At 37.9% G+C, this 12,009-nt stretch overlaps 1 protein-coding gene across 1 annotated transcript in view; it reads left to right on the forward strand.

Moving 5' to 3' along the window:
- Positions 1 to 12,009, forward strand: part of LOC124166960 (dihydrolipoyl dehydrogenase, mitochondrial) — a 39,470-nt gene that overhangs the window by 26,674 nt on the left and 787 nt on the right. The window contains exon 10 of the mRNA XM_046544686.1: positions 6,298 to 6,525. Within this exon, the coding sequence (XP_046400642.1) occupies positions 6,298 to 6,525 (228 nt within the window). The remainder of the gene's footprint in view (positions 1 to 6,297; positions 6,526 to 12,009) is intronic.

Here is a 12,009-nt window from a genome sequence, read left to right on the forward strand (position 1 = left end):
CCACTCGCACCATAAAGAACCTTAATAAATGCTAGGCGTAATTTGGTAAGAGTATTTCTTGTTTTGGGTAAACGGTGGGAGTCCCAACACCCCTCGTCAAACGCCTATTGATGCGGCTTGTATAGGGTAGTATGTAGATGCTGATGTATTAAAATGATGGTGAAATGCTATTTATAAGTTTACTCTTATGAAAGCAATTGATATGCATCACCCATATCTTCAAACTTTTTAATCGCGCTCACCCCAGAGTTTGCTGTGATATATTTAGGTGGGGTGAATGAGCCGACTTTGGTGTTTTTCTTAAGTTGCCAAAGGTTAAATGAAATAAACCAATTTATTTCTACCTGGTCCTTGCACTAATTGTGGTTCGCTCACCCACTGAAAGGAAAGTGTTGGCGCTTTTAATCACGTTATTTCCCACATGTTTTGTGACCAAGAACAAGAAATTAAAAAAAAATATGATTATCGATCAAATTACAATTATTTTTTTTACTCTAGGGTCATCAAATTTATTTCAAATACGAGTGCATCTTATTTTTTTGTGAGAATTTAAATTACTGGGAAATATAGGAATTACACTCAAGGTATATTTGACAGTAATTAGCCGAAAAGACTCGATGATACAACTACTCTCATCCCCTCCCTGATTATTTCTTCTCCATGAATGAATCGGTTTAGATATGTGTTAAGGTGGATAAAGTCATCATATTAATAAATTTAGTCGTTCAAGAAAAATTCAGCACGAATTTTTTCTTGAGTCATCTGCATAGCTTATGTAAAAGAGTCATCTGCGTAGCTTGATTTTCAGGATGTCCCTTTTAAAAAAAAAAGTTTGACTTCGGATTCGAACCCTCCCAGAATTTAATCGAAATTACCACACATAGTATTGACCTACTCGGCCACGGAGCGACGTATTAGAAAGAGATAAAAGGTGAGTCCAAATATGAATCTAAATATAGGAAAAACTTTGCCATGGAGCCCGAAATAAAACTCTCCCACGGCATAACGTGATCGTGGACATAAGTTACCTCAGTTCATTCCATCCGCTAATCTTATTTCCAATTGGGCTTATACTCCTGGAGTTTGACTCCACCTTCGGTAGCTACACCACGTCCGCCTCCGTCCTCATCGGCTCTTGGTGGCATACGAGTGAGGGATGCAAGTCGCTGTATGTGCCAACCTCACAAGTTTTCACTGGCCCGGCCCCATCAGTTAAGTGGGACTACTGGTTGTCTACATACTTTTGGAAACGATAGTACCAACTTGTCAATGGTCTAAGAATAAAAGAGGATGCCAAGCTAACCGGCAGTGTGGAGCACTGCTAAAATCAAAATTCCACCGCCATTCATCTATAATAACTCATAATTTTTCATCAGAGGAATTTTCTTACTACATACACAGGAGACTTGCAATGTAAAGAAAACTTTTATAATGAAATATCACAATTGTGAACAGTTTTCTGTCGTATTGATGAAATTTACATGTAAAAGTATAGGGAGGCTTCACAATTATTTAAAAAATCACAATCGCAGACAATGTCAAACATAAATAAATTTTCATTTAATTTATAGTGAATGGCTAGTGGATGGGAGATAACAGTGATGAGAGCATGCAGAAGTCATGGGCCGGAGTTTTATAAAATCATAGTGGGGCAAATTCTCCACAAAATTGAAAAATGATTTAGGAAATTATGTGGTTGATTGTGGTACAATTTTGCAATGAAAGGAGAGAATGCAACAGAATCACGCAGAAGTTTGTTAGTTGTATTCATGTTGGTCTCGAGGAATTGGATTTACAGCCTCCTCGAGCAGTTGCCTTAGAAGCCCACTAGCGTGACTATGGGACTGCATACCAGTTAACTTAACAGGAACTCTGTTTTTTCAAGCACTGCAGTTGGAGCTGGGGGGTGATTATGCTCCATGATCTAAGAACCTCATCATGCAGCAGTTGCCTTACGGACAACTGATCTGTAATGAAACTGTATAGCATGGTGTCTGACAATTAAGTTTCCAATGCTGAGCAGTGGATTGATGCATTCTTGCTATCTACTTTCCTTGATCGTGTTTTCATAATGCTGCCACTAGTGAATGGTGCATGGGGAAACCATTGTTGAAAATCATAGATAGAACTTCAAAAATTATTCAATCATCATTTGGCGCTTTCCAAATCCCATAGCTCAATTTGCACTCCTCATTGGCTAATTAGAATCATAGAATGCAATGGAGTGTATACTGTTGTGCCTGGAAGCTTAAGAAAATTACTTGTAGTTGCTGTCTCCTACAAATGCTACTTCCCTTAGATAAATTTCTTCCATAGAAATAAATTTTTTCCTCATTATAGTAGGTATAAGCAGGATATAAACCTCTTTAAACTTTGTTAGAACATTTTCACTGTGAATAAGCAAAATTTGAAGAATTTTTAAATCTTAATTTATGGGCTAATAAAAATAAGGCATTGAATGTTAACACGTTGCGTACGGATGGCGAGAATTCTCGTCATTTTTTTCCCGAACGTTCCGGACGGATGACGAAGATTCTCGTCATTTAGGCGCGTCAACCAAAACAATTTTAAAGCGTGCAATCCGTATTCGTTAGAACGTTTTCAGTTGTTGTTCGTTATTAATAATGAATTGATACATCATTAAGTTTGATTGGGTAAAGTTATATTCTAAACATTAGCTTTTTAACCGTGTTTAAACCAAAGGCATTACGCCCGAATAGGCACATATTTCCATTCTCAACACCTCCACCCAGAATCGGCGTTCCTCTTCTTACCAGCGTTGGCTTCTTATTTATCTTATTCCTTGAGTTACCCCACACACTTGGCTTATTATTTCCAAAGAGTTTATCCACATGGCCTTGTTTTATCTAGCGAGTTTGACCCTTATCTTCATCGCCGCTTCTTCGAGATGCACTCTCAGCAAGTGGACTACTCTGCTCCGTCAATGTAAACATTCTCGACAAAAGGAACTGGGGGACTCACAATGAGGCCCCCAGTTCTTTTCGTCCATGCCATGTAGGGAGATGATGCTCTCTTACTTGTTTCCTGCCTCTGGGTCAGTTTCCTCTCCTAATGTGTCAAGAGCAGTTGGTGTTTCCCTGAGTCCAAGTGAATAGAACATTTGGTGTCAAGTTTTTCTCGCTTGAAGGTTTGCACGCATTTGTGCTCTAAAAACCACTCATAAGAATATTCGATATTATGGCATCACATCGGAAGGACAACACTTTGGATGAAGAAGAAATTTTGTTAGACTTGTGTGCTGATGATTTGTCAGATGTACCATTAGGGTATGACGAAGATAACGACGAAAGTGAAAGCGATTCTGATGTTGTGGTGAATATGAAAACTAGAAAACGCATTCCTCTAGTTATCAGTGAAAGTGACTCCGATGCGAGTGAAAATGAAGACAATACTTTGGCAGGAAGTTCTACTTCATGGGAAAAAATAGATTTTGAGAGGCATTTAGAGCAATTTTTGGGCCAACCTGGAGTGAAGCGATTACCAGAAAATTCCAATAACATCCTTGACGTAGTCTCACTATTTCTTGGTAATGATTTTTTTGAAATGATGTGCCATCAATCCAATTTGTATTACTGTCAAAATAAGCATAAATACAAAGAATCGCCAAAAACAGGGAAGTGGTCAAACATAACCATGGCTGAAATGAAAAAATTCTTTTCTATTTTGATTCTGATGGGTCAAGTGAGGAAAGATACACTGAAGGAGTATTGGAGTACAGATCCTTTCATCGAAACAAAAATATTTAGAGAGCTACTGACGAGAAACAGATTTGAGCAGATATGGAAAGCGTGGCATTTTAGTGATAACGAAGCATTCTCAGATACTTCGGATAGACTATATAAAATAAGACCCACCCTGGAATACTTAGTTGAAAAATTTCAAAATGTGTATAAACCAAAGCAGGAATTGTCACTTGATGAAGCCATGATTCCATGGAGAGGAAGATTGAAAATCAAGACCTATAATCCTGCAAAAATTGTAAAATATGGTTTACTAGTTCGAATGGTTTGTGAAAGTGATTCTGGCTACATTAGTAATTTAGAAATTTATTCAGCCGAGGGGAAAAAATTAGAACAAACCATCTTGTCTCTTTTGAAGCCACATCTCAATCTTTGGCATCATGTCTATCAAGACAACTATTATAATAGTGTGAAAATTGCAGAACTGCTCTTAGATAACAAAGTAAGAGTGTGTGGAACCATAAGACCAAATCGGGGACTCCCTCCCACGTTGAAGAGCGAGGCAAAAACTTTGAAAAAGGGACAGAGCACGTTCTCTCGTAAAGGTGAGGTGTTGCTAGTGGTTTGGAAAGACAAGAGGGAAGTAAGAATGATTAGCACTGTTCATAACGCCAGCATGGGTAACTCAAAGGTAAAAGATTGGATTACAGGACAGGCAATCAGAAAACCCACTTGTATTCTAAAATACAATGAGTGCATGAAAGGTGTTGACAGGGCGGATATGTACTTATCCTATTACTCCATCATGAGAAAAACAATGAAATGGTCGAAGAAAGTCGTGCTTTGGCTAATAAATTGCGCTCTTTTTAATGCTTTCAGAGTTTATAAAACTCTAAACAAAAATAATGGCATTCGATTCAAAAGCTTTTTGCTCCAGACCGCCAAAGAGTGGGCAGCGAGTAGGCAGGAGTCGAGTGAATCATTCTCGGACGATGACTGCGATGATAAGCCAACATGACGGGCCCCTTCAAGAGATCACCCACAGCGCTTATCAAGAGACCTTAGCAAACACCATCTCGTTCCTATTGTGGGGAAGGGGACGAAAAAATATCACACAAGAAGATGCAAAATGTGCGCTACGAGAAAAATTAGAAAAGAGACAAGGTATGTGTGCTCAACTTGCGGCATTCCACTCCACAAGGGAAAGTGTTTCATGGAGTATCACACCAGAAAAAGATTCTGAAATTATTTGTGAGTATTTCATTCAAAATTGCATGAAAAAATTTTAATTTTTAAATAAGTTATGGCATTTTTTCGAATGGAAGGTTTGCTAAGTGAGTGATGTTTAAAAAACCGCCGGAACAGAGGGTTAAAAGGAATTTAAATACCCCGGTACGCAACGTGTTAATGAATTCTGTCATATTCATTGAACATTCAATGCCTTAACATTCAATAATAAACTTCCTATGCATTTGAAATCAATTCAGTCAATGGAGTCATTCAAAAGGAAGTTAAAATCTTTTCTTCATGAGAAGAATTATTATTCTGTTAACGAATACTTATTTGATTCCTCCAATTAAGCATTAATATCCTGTGAACATACAATTATTTATAATCTATTATATATATATATATATATATGCATTTTTTTCCTTTCGTGACGTGTCTTATATCTTTTGCTGTAAGGTCTCTAGACGAAATAAATTGTTGTTATTATTATTATTAACATTAAATTACTGGCGAAGAGATCATGGTAAATTTGGTGAAAAAAATTAAGCCTCACTTTTACGAAATCATTACTTTTTCAGCTCCTTGAATATAATTTCATCAAGGTTCTGTTGTGTACATATTTGGTTAACTGCCTTGCATTGTAGGCAGTGATTGTTTTGGGTTTCCTTCTGCATTGATCCATTTTCCTGGACAATATTTCGCCAATGGCTTCCTCAGGTCCACTGAAGTGCGGATGCAGAATTTGGTCTCCTATATATACACCCTACATATTTAGCACCTTCTTTTTGGAGGTGTTTTATGATTGGCGGACTGCATGAAAACCCTAATCTTCTAGTTCTGGCCTTTGCCTCCAGACTGTGGAACTGTGCTCACAAATGTGCAATATATTTCAAATACACCATCTTGTCCTCTGTAGTTGACAAAAATTCACATGGGAATAAAATGTCTTGGCAGCTTATGTGGTTGTGCAGCTGGCATGAATTTTGGGAGTTGATTTTTAATAATGATTGACAAATTATTTTTCCTATCTGGAATTTTCTCATATTGAAGAATTGGTAATCAAATGATATTATTGAATCATTTTTTAAGAGTTTATATTTTTATTATTATTGTACTCTAACTTTTAAAACAATCTGGGCAATTGTAATTTTAAACTAATCATGTCCATGCATATTTTAATGTTAATTTTAGCCATTTGTGATATAAGGCTTAAATTTTTGTGTTAAGGTAAGAACTCAAATGAATACTCAACATTCATGGTTTGGATCTTTCTTTAATCCAGAATTGGTTGCACTTTATTTTTGAAAAGTTATTGATGCTTTAAATTTTCCCTGCCTTTCCTACTGAGTATTTTTTTAAATTCTAGGGTGTGGAGTATAGGGTAGGTAAATTCCCATTTGCAGCCAACAGTAGAGCTAAAACAAATAATGAAACCGATGGTTTTGTCAAAGTCTTGGGAGATAAGCTTACTGACAGGATCCTTGGAACTCATATCATTGGGCCTGGTGCTGGAGAAATGATTAATGAAGCTGTTCTTGCTATGGAGTATGGAGGATCTTGTGAAGATGTTGCCCGAGTTTGTCATGCTCACCCTGTAAGTAACATTTCTTTTCGTAGTGGAAGTCAGTCACTCATGGAAACTTAGAACTCCGTTGATCATGTTTCTACGTAATGCTATGTAATTATGTGGAAGTGTTGTTGATGCTATGTCATTATTGTATATTAACCTTAAGACACTGGATTTATATGCCCAATGGTTGCCCTTAACTGCCAAATTTAATTTGAAAGCCTTAAAATCACTGTACCTGAACAGGCGCACCAGGTACCAAGTAGAGCCATTTACCTGTGTCTGTATTAGTATGTTAGGTGTGTAACTCGTTCAGCACCATTTCGGTCATCATGACTGAAGAATGAGCCTTTCTGCTCATCCCACGCCTTCGGTCACAGCTACTTCGGTGCCGCTTGCATGACATGACCGACGTGGCAAGCTTAGCCAAATGCACATAAAAACTCAATTGGAAAGGATTCAAGTATTAAAACGAAAGAAAAAAAAAGAAAAAAAATGATGCTTCAATGGGTGAATTCGTCTGAAGGTCTGCAGCAGGAACGTGTTAATGATCGAAAGTTAGTGGCAATTTTCCAAAAATACTAGAATTTTACTTCATGACTGTTTTCAATACATTTTGTATTGTCTTCTTTCAAAAAATTTTCTCAATACATTTTGTACATACAGTGAGTCCTCGTTCTACGTCACCCCGTTTAACGTCAATTCGCGATGACGTCACGAAAATTTTGAGACCGTCATTCGTTTATCGCACCTTCGCTTTGCGTTAACGTCAAGGCTTTTAAATTTCGCGCGAGAAAAAAACGCGAAGCGGCGGGCGTTGCAGGTTGTTCGTTTTGAGGGCGGTAATACAGCCAATCTAAAAGAAGTGTAAAACGGTGTGTTTATTGTTAATTGCGATTACGGTTTTAGCAGATTTTCTGCAAAATGAATTCTTAGGTAGGTGCGCAAGCTTTTACTTGACATAATGGTTTACAGGAACCTAAAAAGTGATTTCAAGGAATTTTTCCGTGTAGAACTCGGAGTTTTTGTCATCACTTTTTCGCCGTGTTCACAATAATTTTGGTTCATGTAACTGCGACGATGTTTCAGCGATGATGATGCCCAGGCGACCACCATAGCGAAGCCAAAAAGCAAATGCGGGAAGATACAAAAATGGAGAAGGATTTACATCAGTGCTGCTATTGTCTTCGATGAAGACAGGAACTCGTATTTATGCCATAGCTTGGCATTCCCATCGTAAAAAATGCCCCAGATATAATACGCTAAAATTTTTTTGCGTAGGAATTGTGAGGTCTAGGAGCCGATGTTCACTTTATACATTGTTTCTTATGGGATATTATGTTTCGATTGACGTCTTTTCGTTTATCGTCACATTTTTCAGGAACGGTAAGTGACGTTAAACGAGGACTCACTGTATGTATAACCTGGAGGGAAAACAACTTGTGGAAAGACTGAGAGCAAAATAGAGGATGGGAGAAAGAGATAGAAGAGATAGAATAGAAGTGTTTGGATAGAATAGAGCACCAATGTGTTGGGGAAGAAAGAGAGGGCTTTAGGTTTGGTGGAAATATTAGCAAAGGTTTCAAAACAAATTCAGTTTAATAAAACAGTCAGGAAATCATAGCTGTTCAGCTGAGATGTCACTGAGCAGCCATGGAAAGTCTGCTAAGGAGGGGATTTGGCAGTTAAGTTACCTGTTATGTATTAAATCCTTCTAAGTCCGTGGTATCCACCGTGGGTGGTGTAAGGGAAAGACTACCCTGGGTGGGTGTCTGAATTTCAGTGTCTGGTAGCAAGTGGAGGTGAGGAAGGAGGATGTAGATTTCCTTGCCTGTCGGCCAATGTGTATCATGCTGGTGGGACACGACTTTAAGGTGCACAATGAAGGGCTGTAGAGGATGTTCTTGTTGGCAGGTCTGCACACAAAGGTACACTCAGAAAGAGCACAGATTTGGATGAGGTGGGGTAGGCAGGGGTGTGGCACCAAAGGAAAGTACAAGGGGAGTTCATTAAGTAATGCAACACATTTTTTTTTAAACAGAGGTTGTTTTATTCAGCATTGAAATACACCATGTCATTCTCCAATCTTTAAGCTACATAACACTATTTTTCAATGTAACTTCCATTCGATGCTATGGCTTGATGGCCTATATGCCTGCATGGTATCTGGAGAGATAGATGGAGGCCTTACCCAGACGGACACGTGATAAGAATTTAATTTGATCATTAATTAGTTTTTTTTTCTCCTTTCCACGCTAATATTATCTCCATTTATTTCTAGTGCTAAAACTAAAAACATCTTTTTTCTAAATCAGCGGTATATAGCATCATTTTAAATACAGTGAGGAATGAAACCCGAAAACTAAAGAAGGGCAACAAATTGAGGTATAATTTTCAAGAGTTTACGAATGTAAACCAACATTGCAAACTTTTAAATCAACACAATATCTAAAAAATGATCAGCCCAAAATACGACATAGGTATTACTGGCATCATGTAAGTTCGTTGATCATGTTTATAGTAGGTTAATAAAACAAAAAATAAGCTCATAATTTCAGAATGACGTCAGGTTTTGGCTTATTCTTTTCAAATATTAAGTGGATTGCTAATTTTTAATCTAATGAACATAAAATAATTGATTTAAAATAATTGGTTTTTCGTTTAGTTTTCCACAATAGTCGACTCGTGCTTCCTGATTTGGCTAAAATGATTAGGGTCAATTACAGAATTGGCAGGACAGGTTGCGCATGTGTATCTTTGCATGAACGTATGAATAAATATTAGCGTGGAAAGGTGGTAGGGCATGCAAATCCACCAAATCTCACGGGAGAAGGAAAGACTAAAAATATGTCAAGAAATGACTAAACATGTGTCGTAGCCAATAAAATGAAAGTGGATAACAAAGTTTTCCTCTCCATTTCCCCTATAATGAAAAATATTTCTCCAGCCTCTCTCCAGTTAGATAGTTACCCGCGTTGCCGGTAGAGATGAACCATGCACTTCTCTACAGTCAGAGAGCATTCCAAGTGGGTGGGGTAAATAAGAATGGCATGGATACTGCCTGATTGAGGAAGTGGGGGTAGGATAAAGAGAGGTGAAGCGGGTGGGAGCTAGAGGGGTGAGTAAATGGCCCTCAGTCTTGCCTGAGATTATTTTTGGGAGTCATGTTTTTTTACAACGCACTCAAGCTCAGTCACCGGAGAGGGGTGGGAAATGCTAGGGAAGGGGAGAAATGCTAGTGGAGGGGGGTTGTCACTGCTGTCACGTCTAGTCCTAGCCACTGCTTCTACTCCACTGTTTGCTGCTTAGACAGTTGCTAGGCACCGATTGAAGCCCTTCACACATTCTCTCATGAATAGGGTTGTTTCCTATTATTTTTTTATTCCCTGAATCAAAAGATTATTACTCCTGGAGTATGCATTTCACGCTCTTAGATTTTTAAATGATTATATCTATTTTTCGCGATTAAATGAAAAGTGAAAATTTTCAAGCACACGGAAATACAACGGCTAATTACGAATGCTAGGAAAAGCCCATGTGACGTCATTCTGGTTCCCGCTTCCGCCATGTGAGGTGACCTTTGGGCGAGGCTTTGAGCACCGCAACGATGCAGGCTGCTAGCAGGTAGCAAAGTACATAGCTAGCAGGGACCGCTTGGCTGAAATAAGGATTATTATTACCCTATCAAACGAAGAAAACTTACTGACCTTAGGCAATTTTAATAGGTGATTATTAAGAGATGTTTCCCCGAGCTCTGTGCCTCATGCACCCATTGGTAATCTCAAGACGATGTAAAACTCCTATCTACTCGTATAGCATCTAGGTCCTTGTGATGTCACGTGGAGTGGCATTGCATGGGTGCCAATGAGGTCTTTTTCAAATGAGGTTTAAATTGACCATTAACATTCGACTAAACTGGGATTTCTAAAACCAAATAATTTGTATATTATGAATACACTAATGGTGGGTAACGAATCGCAATCAATACCTTTCATTTTCTTTGATGAAGGAAACTACCCTATTTAGTTCAAGCCCATACCTTACGATTAAGCGCTTCCGGGGCAAAAGACAGCCAGACACCAGCTCCCTCATGGATAAATAGTAAGGTAATTACGTGAAAACTTAATGCACAGAATCGTCAAATCTCCATTCAAATTGGCAATAGAGGAGCCATTTCACCCTCAATATGGGCTCGTGTGTAAAGTATTTATTCATCCTTACTACATTTCCCCACCTAGTCATTGACAACCGCAGTATTTTCCCTGCCCATTCCCCCATTGGAAATGTAACGTTGCCTCTAAAACGAAACTTTAAAATGAAAAATATTTCCTCTATCATTTAGTGATCTCTCTTCCTTTCTCATATTTCCAACTGTTGATTTGAAAAGTGGTGTCACAAGGTTGTGTATTTACCGGCAATAACGTTGAAATTTGAGCAATTTTATGTACTTGCAGCATTTTCGTGGTATGATTCAGTTACGTAGGGTTTAAGTAGGAGTGTAAGTAATACCCCACGTGACCTTCCTCACATGTAAAACTACGAAGTATTGTCGATGCGATGTTTACGAGTGTGCACGTAAATAGGGAAATTGAAAATTTGGCAGAGACGATCACAGGAAGCAGTTATGTACCGCTAAATCATCTCATAATTGTCACTGAATATGGAAGTCTGTGAAACAGTACTGAAGGTTATTGCTCATCTAAAACTCAAAATTATATGCATAGTATACGTAATGTTACCCTTTGACCACCATGTTTTACTTATTGCATTCAAGTACATAAGTGTGAAAGAAGAACGTAAGTTTTACTTTTGACAGAAGATGAGATGTTCATTATTCCAATCAAAGACATTGTCAGACCAAAATTATCCGAATAATGGGGATGGTAGGGAGAGAGTATTTTTATGGTCCCATTCAAGGGGACTCCATTAAAGGAAGCCCAAGAGCACGTTGGTTAAGCATGATGTATACATATATGTTGAGTTTTCTCGCCCATTTTATTCAATGGTGCACTAGGCAGCTGTATCTTGTTCAGTGTAACTTTCACAGTTAACAGTGGTGGAAGTGGTCATTTTTTGTTAAAAATCATCTTGTATGCGTTAAATGTGTTGTCATGTGATTTATTGGCTCAGTTACATTATACTGCCTTTTATTTATCCGTGATAAGTGACTGGTAGTGAGTGGTGATTTTGAAATCTGATTTCAATGCACGACAATTTTAGCGACAGGCTTGAGAATCGTCTAATGCAATAATTGTGGTTCAATTGCTTAGGGTGGGGAAAATTTTTGTAAGGATTCATATTTTATTGATTAAATTTCTGTATGCATGTAAATCTTAATGTAGAAGTAGTAGTGAAGTTTGCTTGGCCTCATTGTATTGTAAGAAAATTAAAGGCAAATGATATTTGTGACAACAAGAATTAAGGGAGTGGTTGGTTTAATTCTCTTCTTAATGTGCCTAAATGTGTATTATTCCACTGTTTTTTATTGAGTTACTACATAAAATAACTTAC

Source organism: Ischnura elegans, chromosome 1, assembly GCF_921293095.1.
Source record: "Ischnura elegans chromosome 1, ioIscEleg1.1, whole genome shotgun sequence".
Lineage (NCBI taxonomy): Eukaryota > Metazoa > Arthropoda > Insecta > Odonata > Coenagrionidae > Ischnura > Ischnura elegans.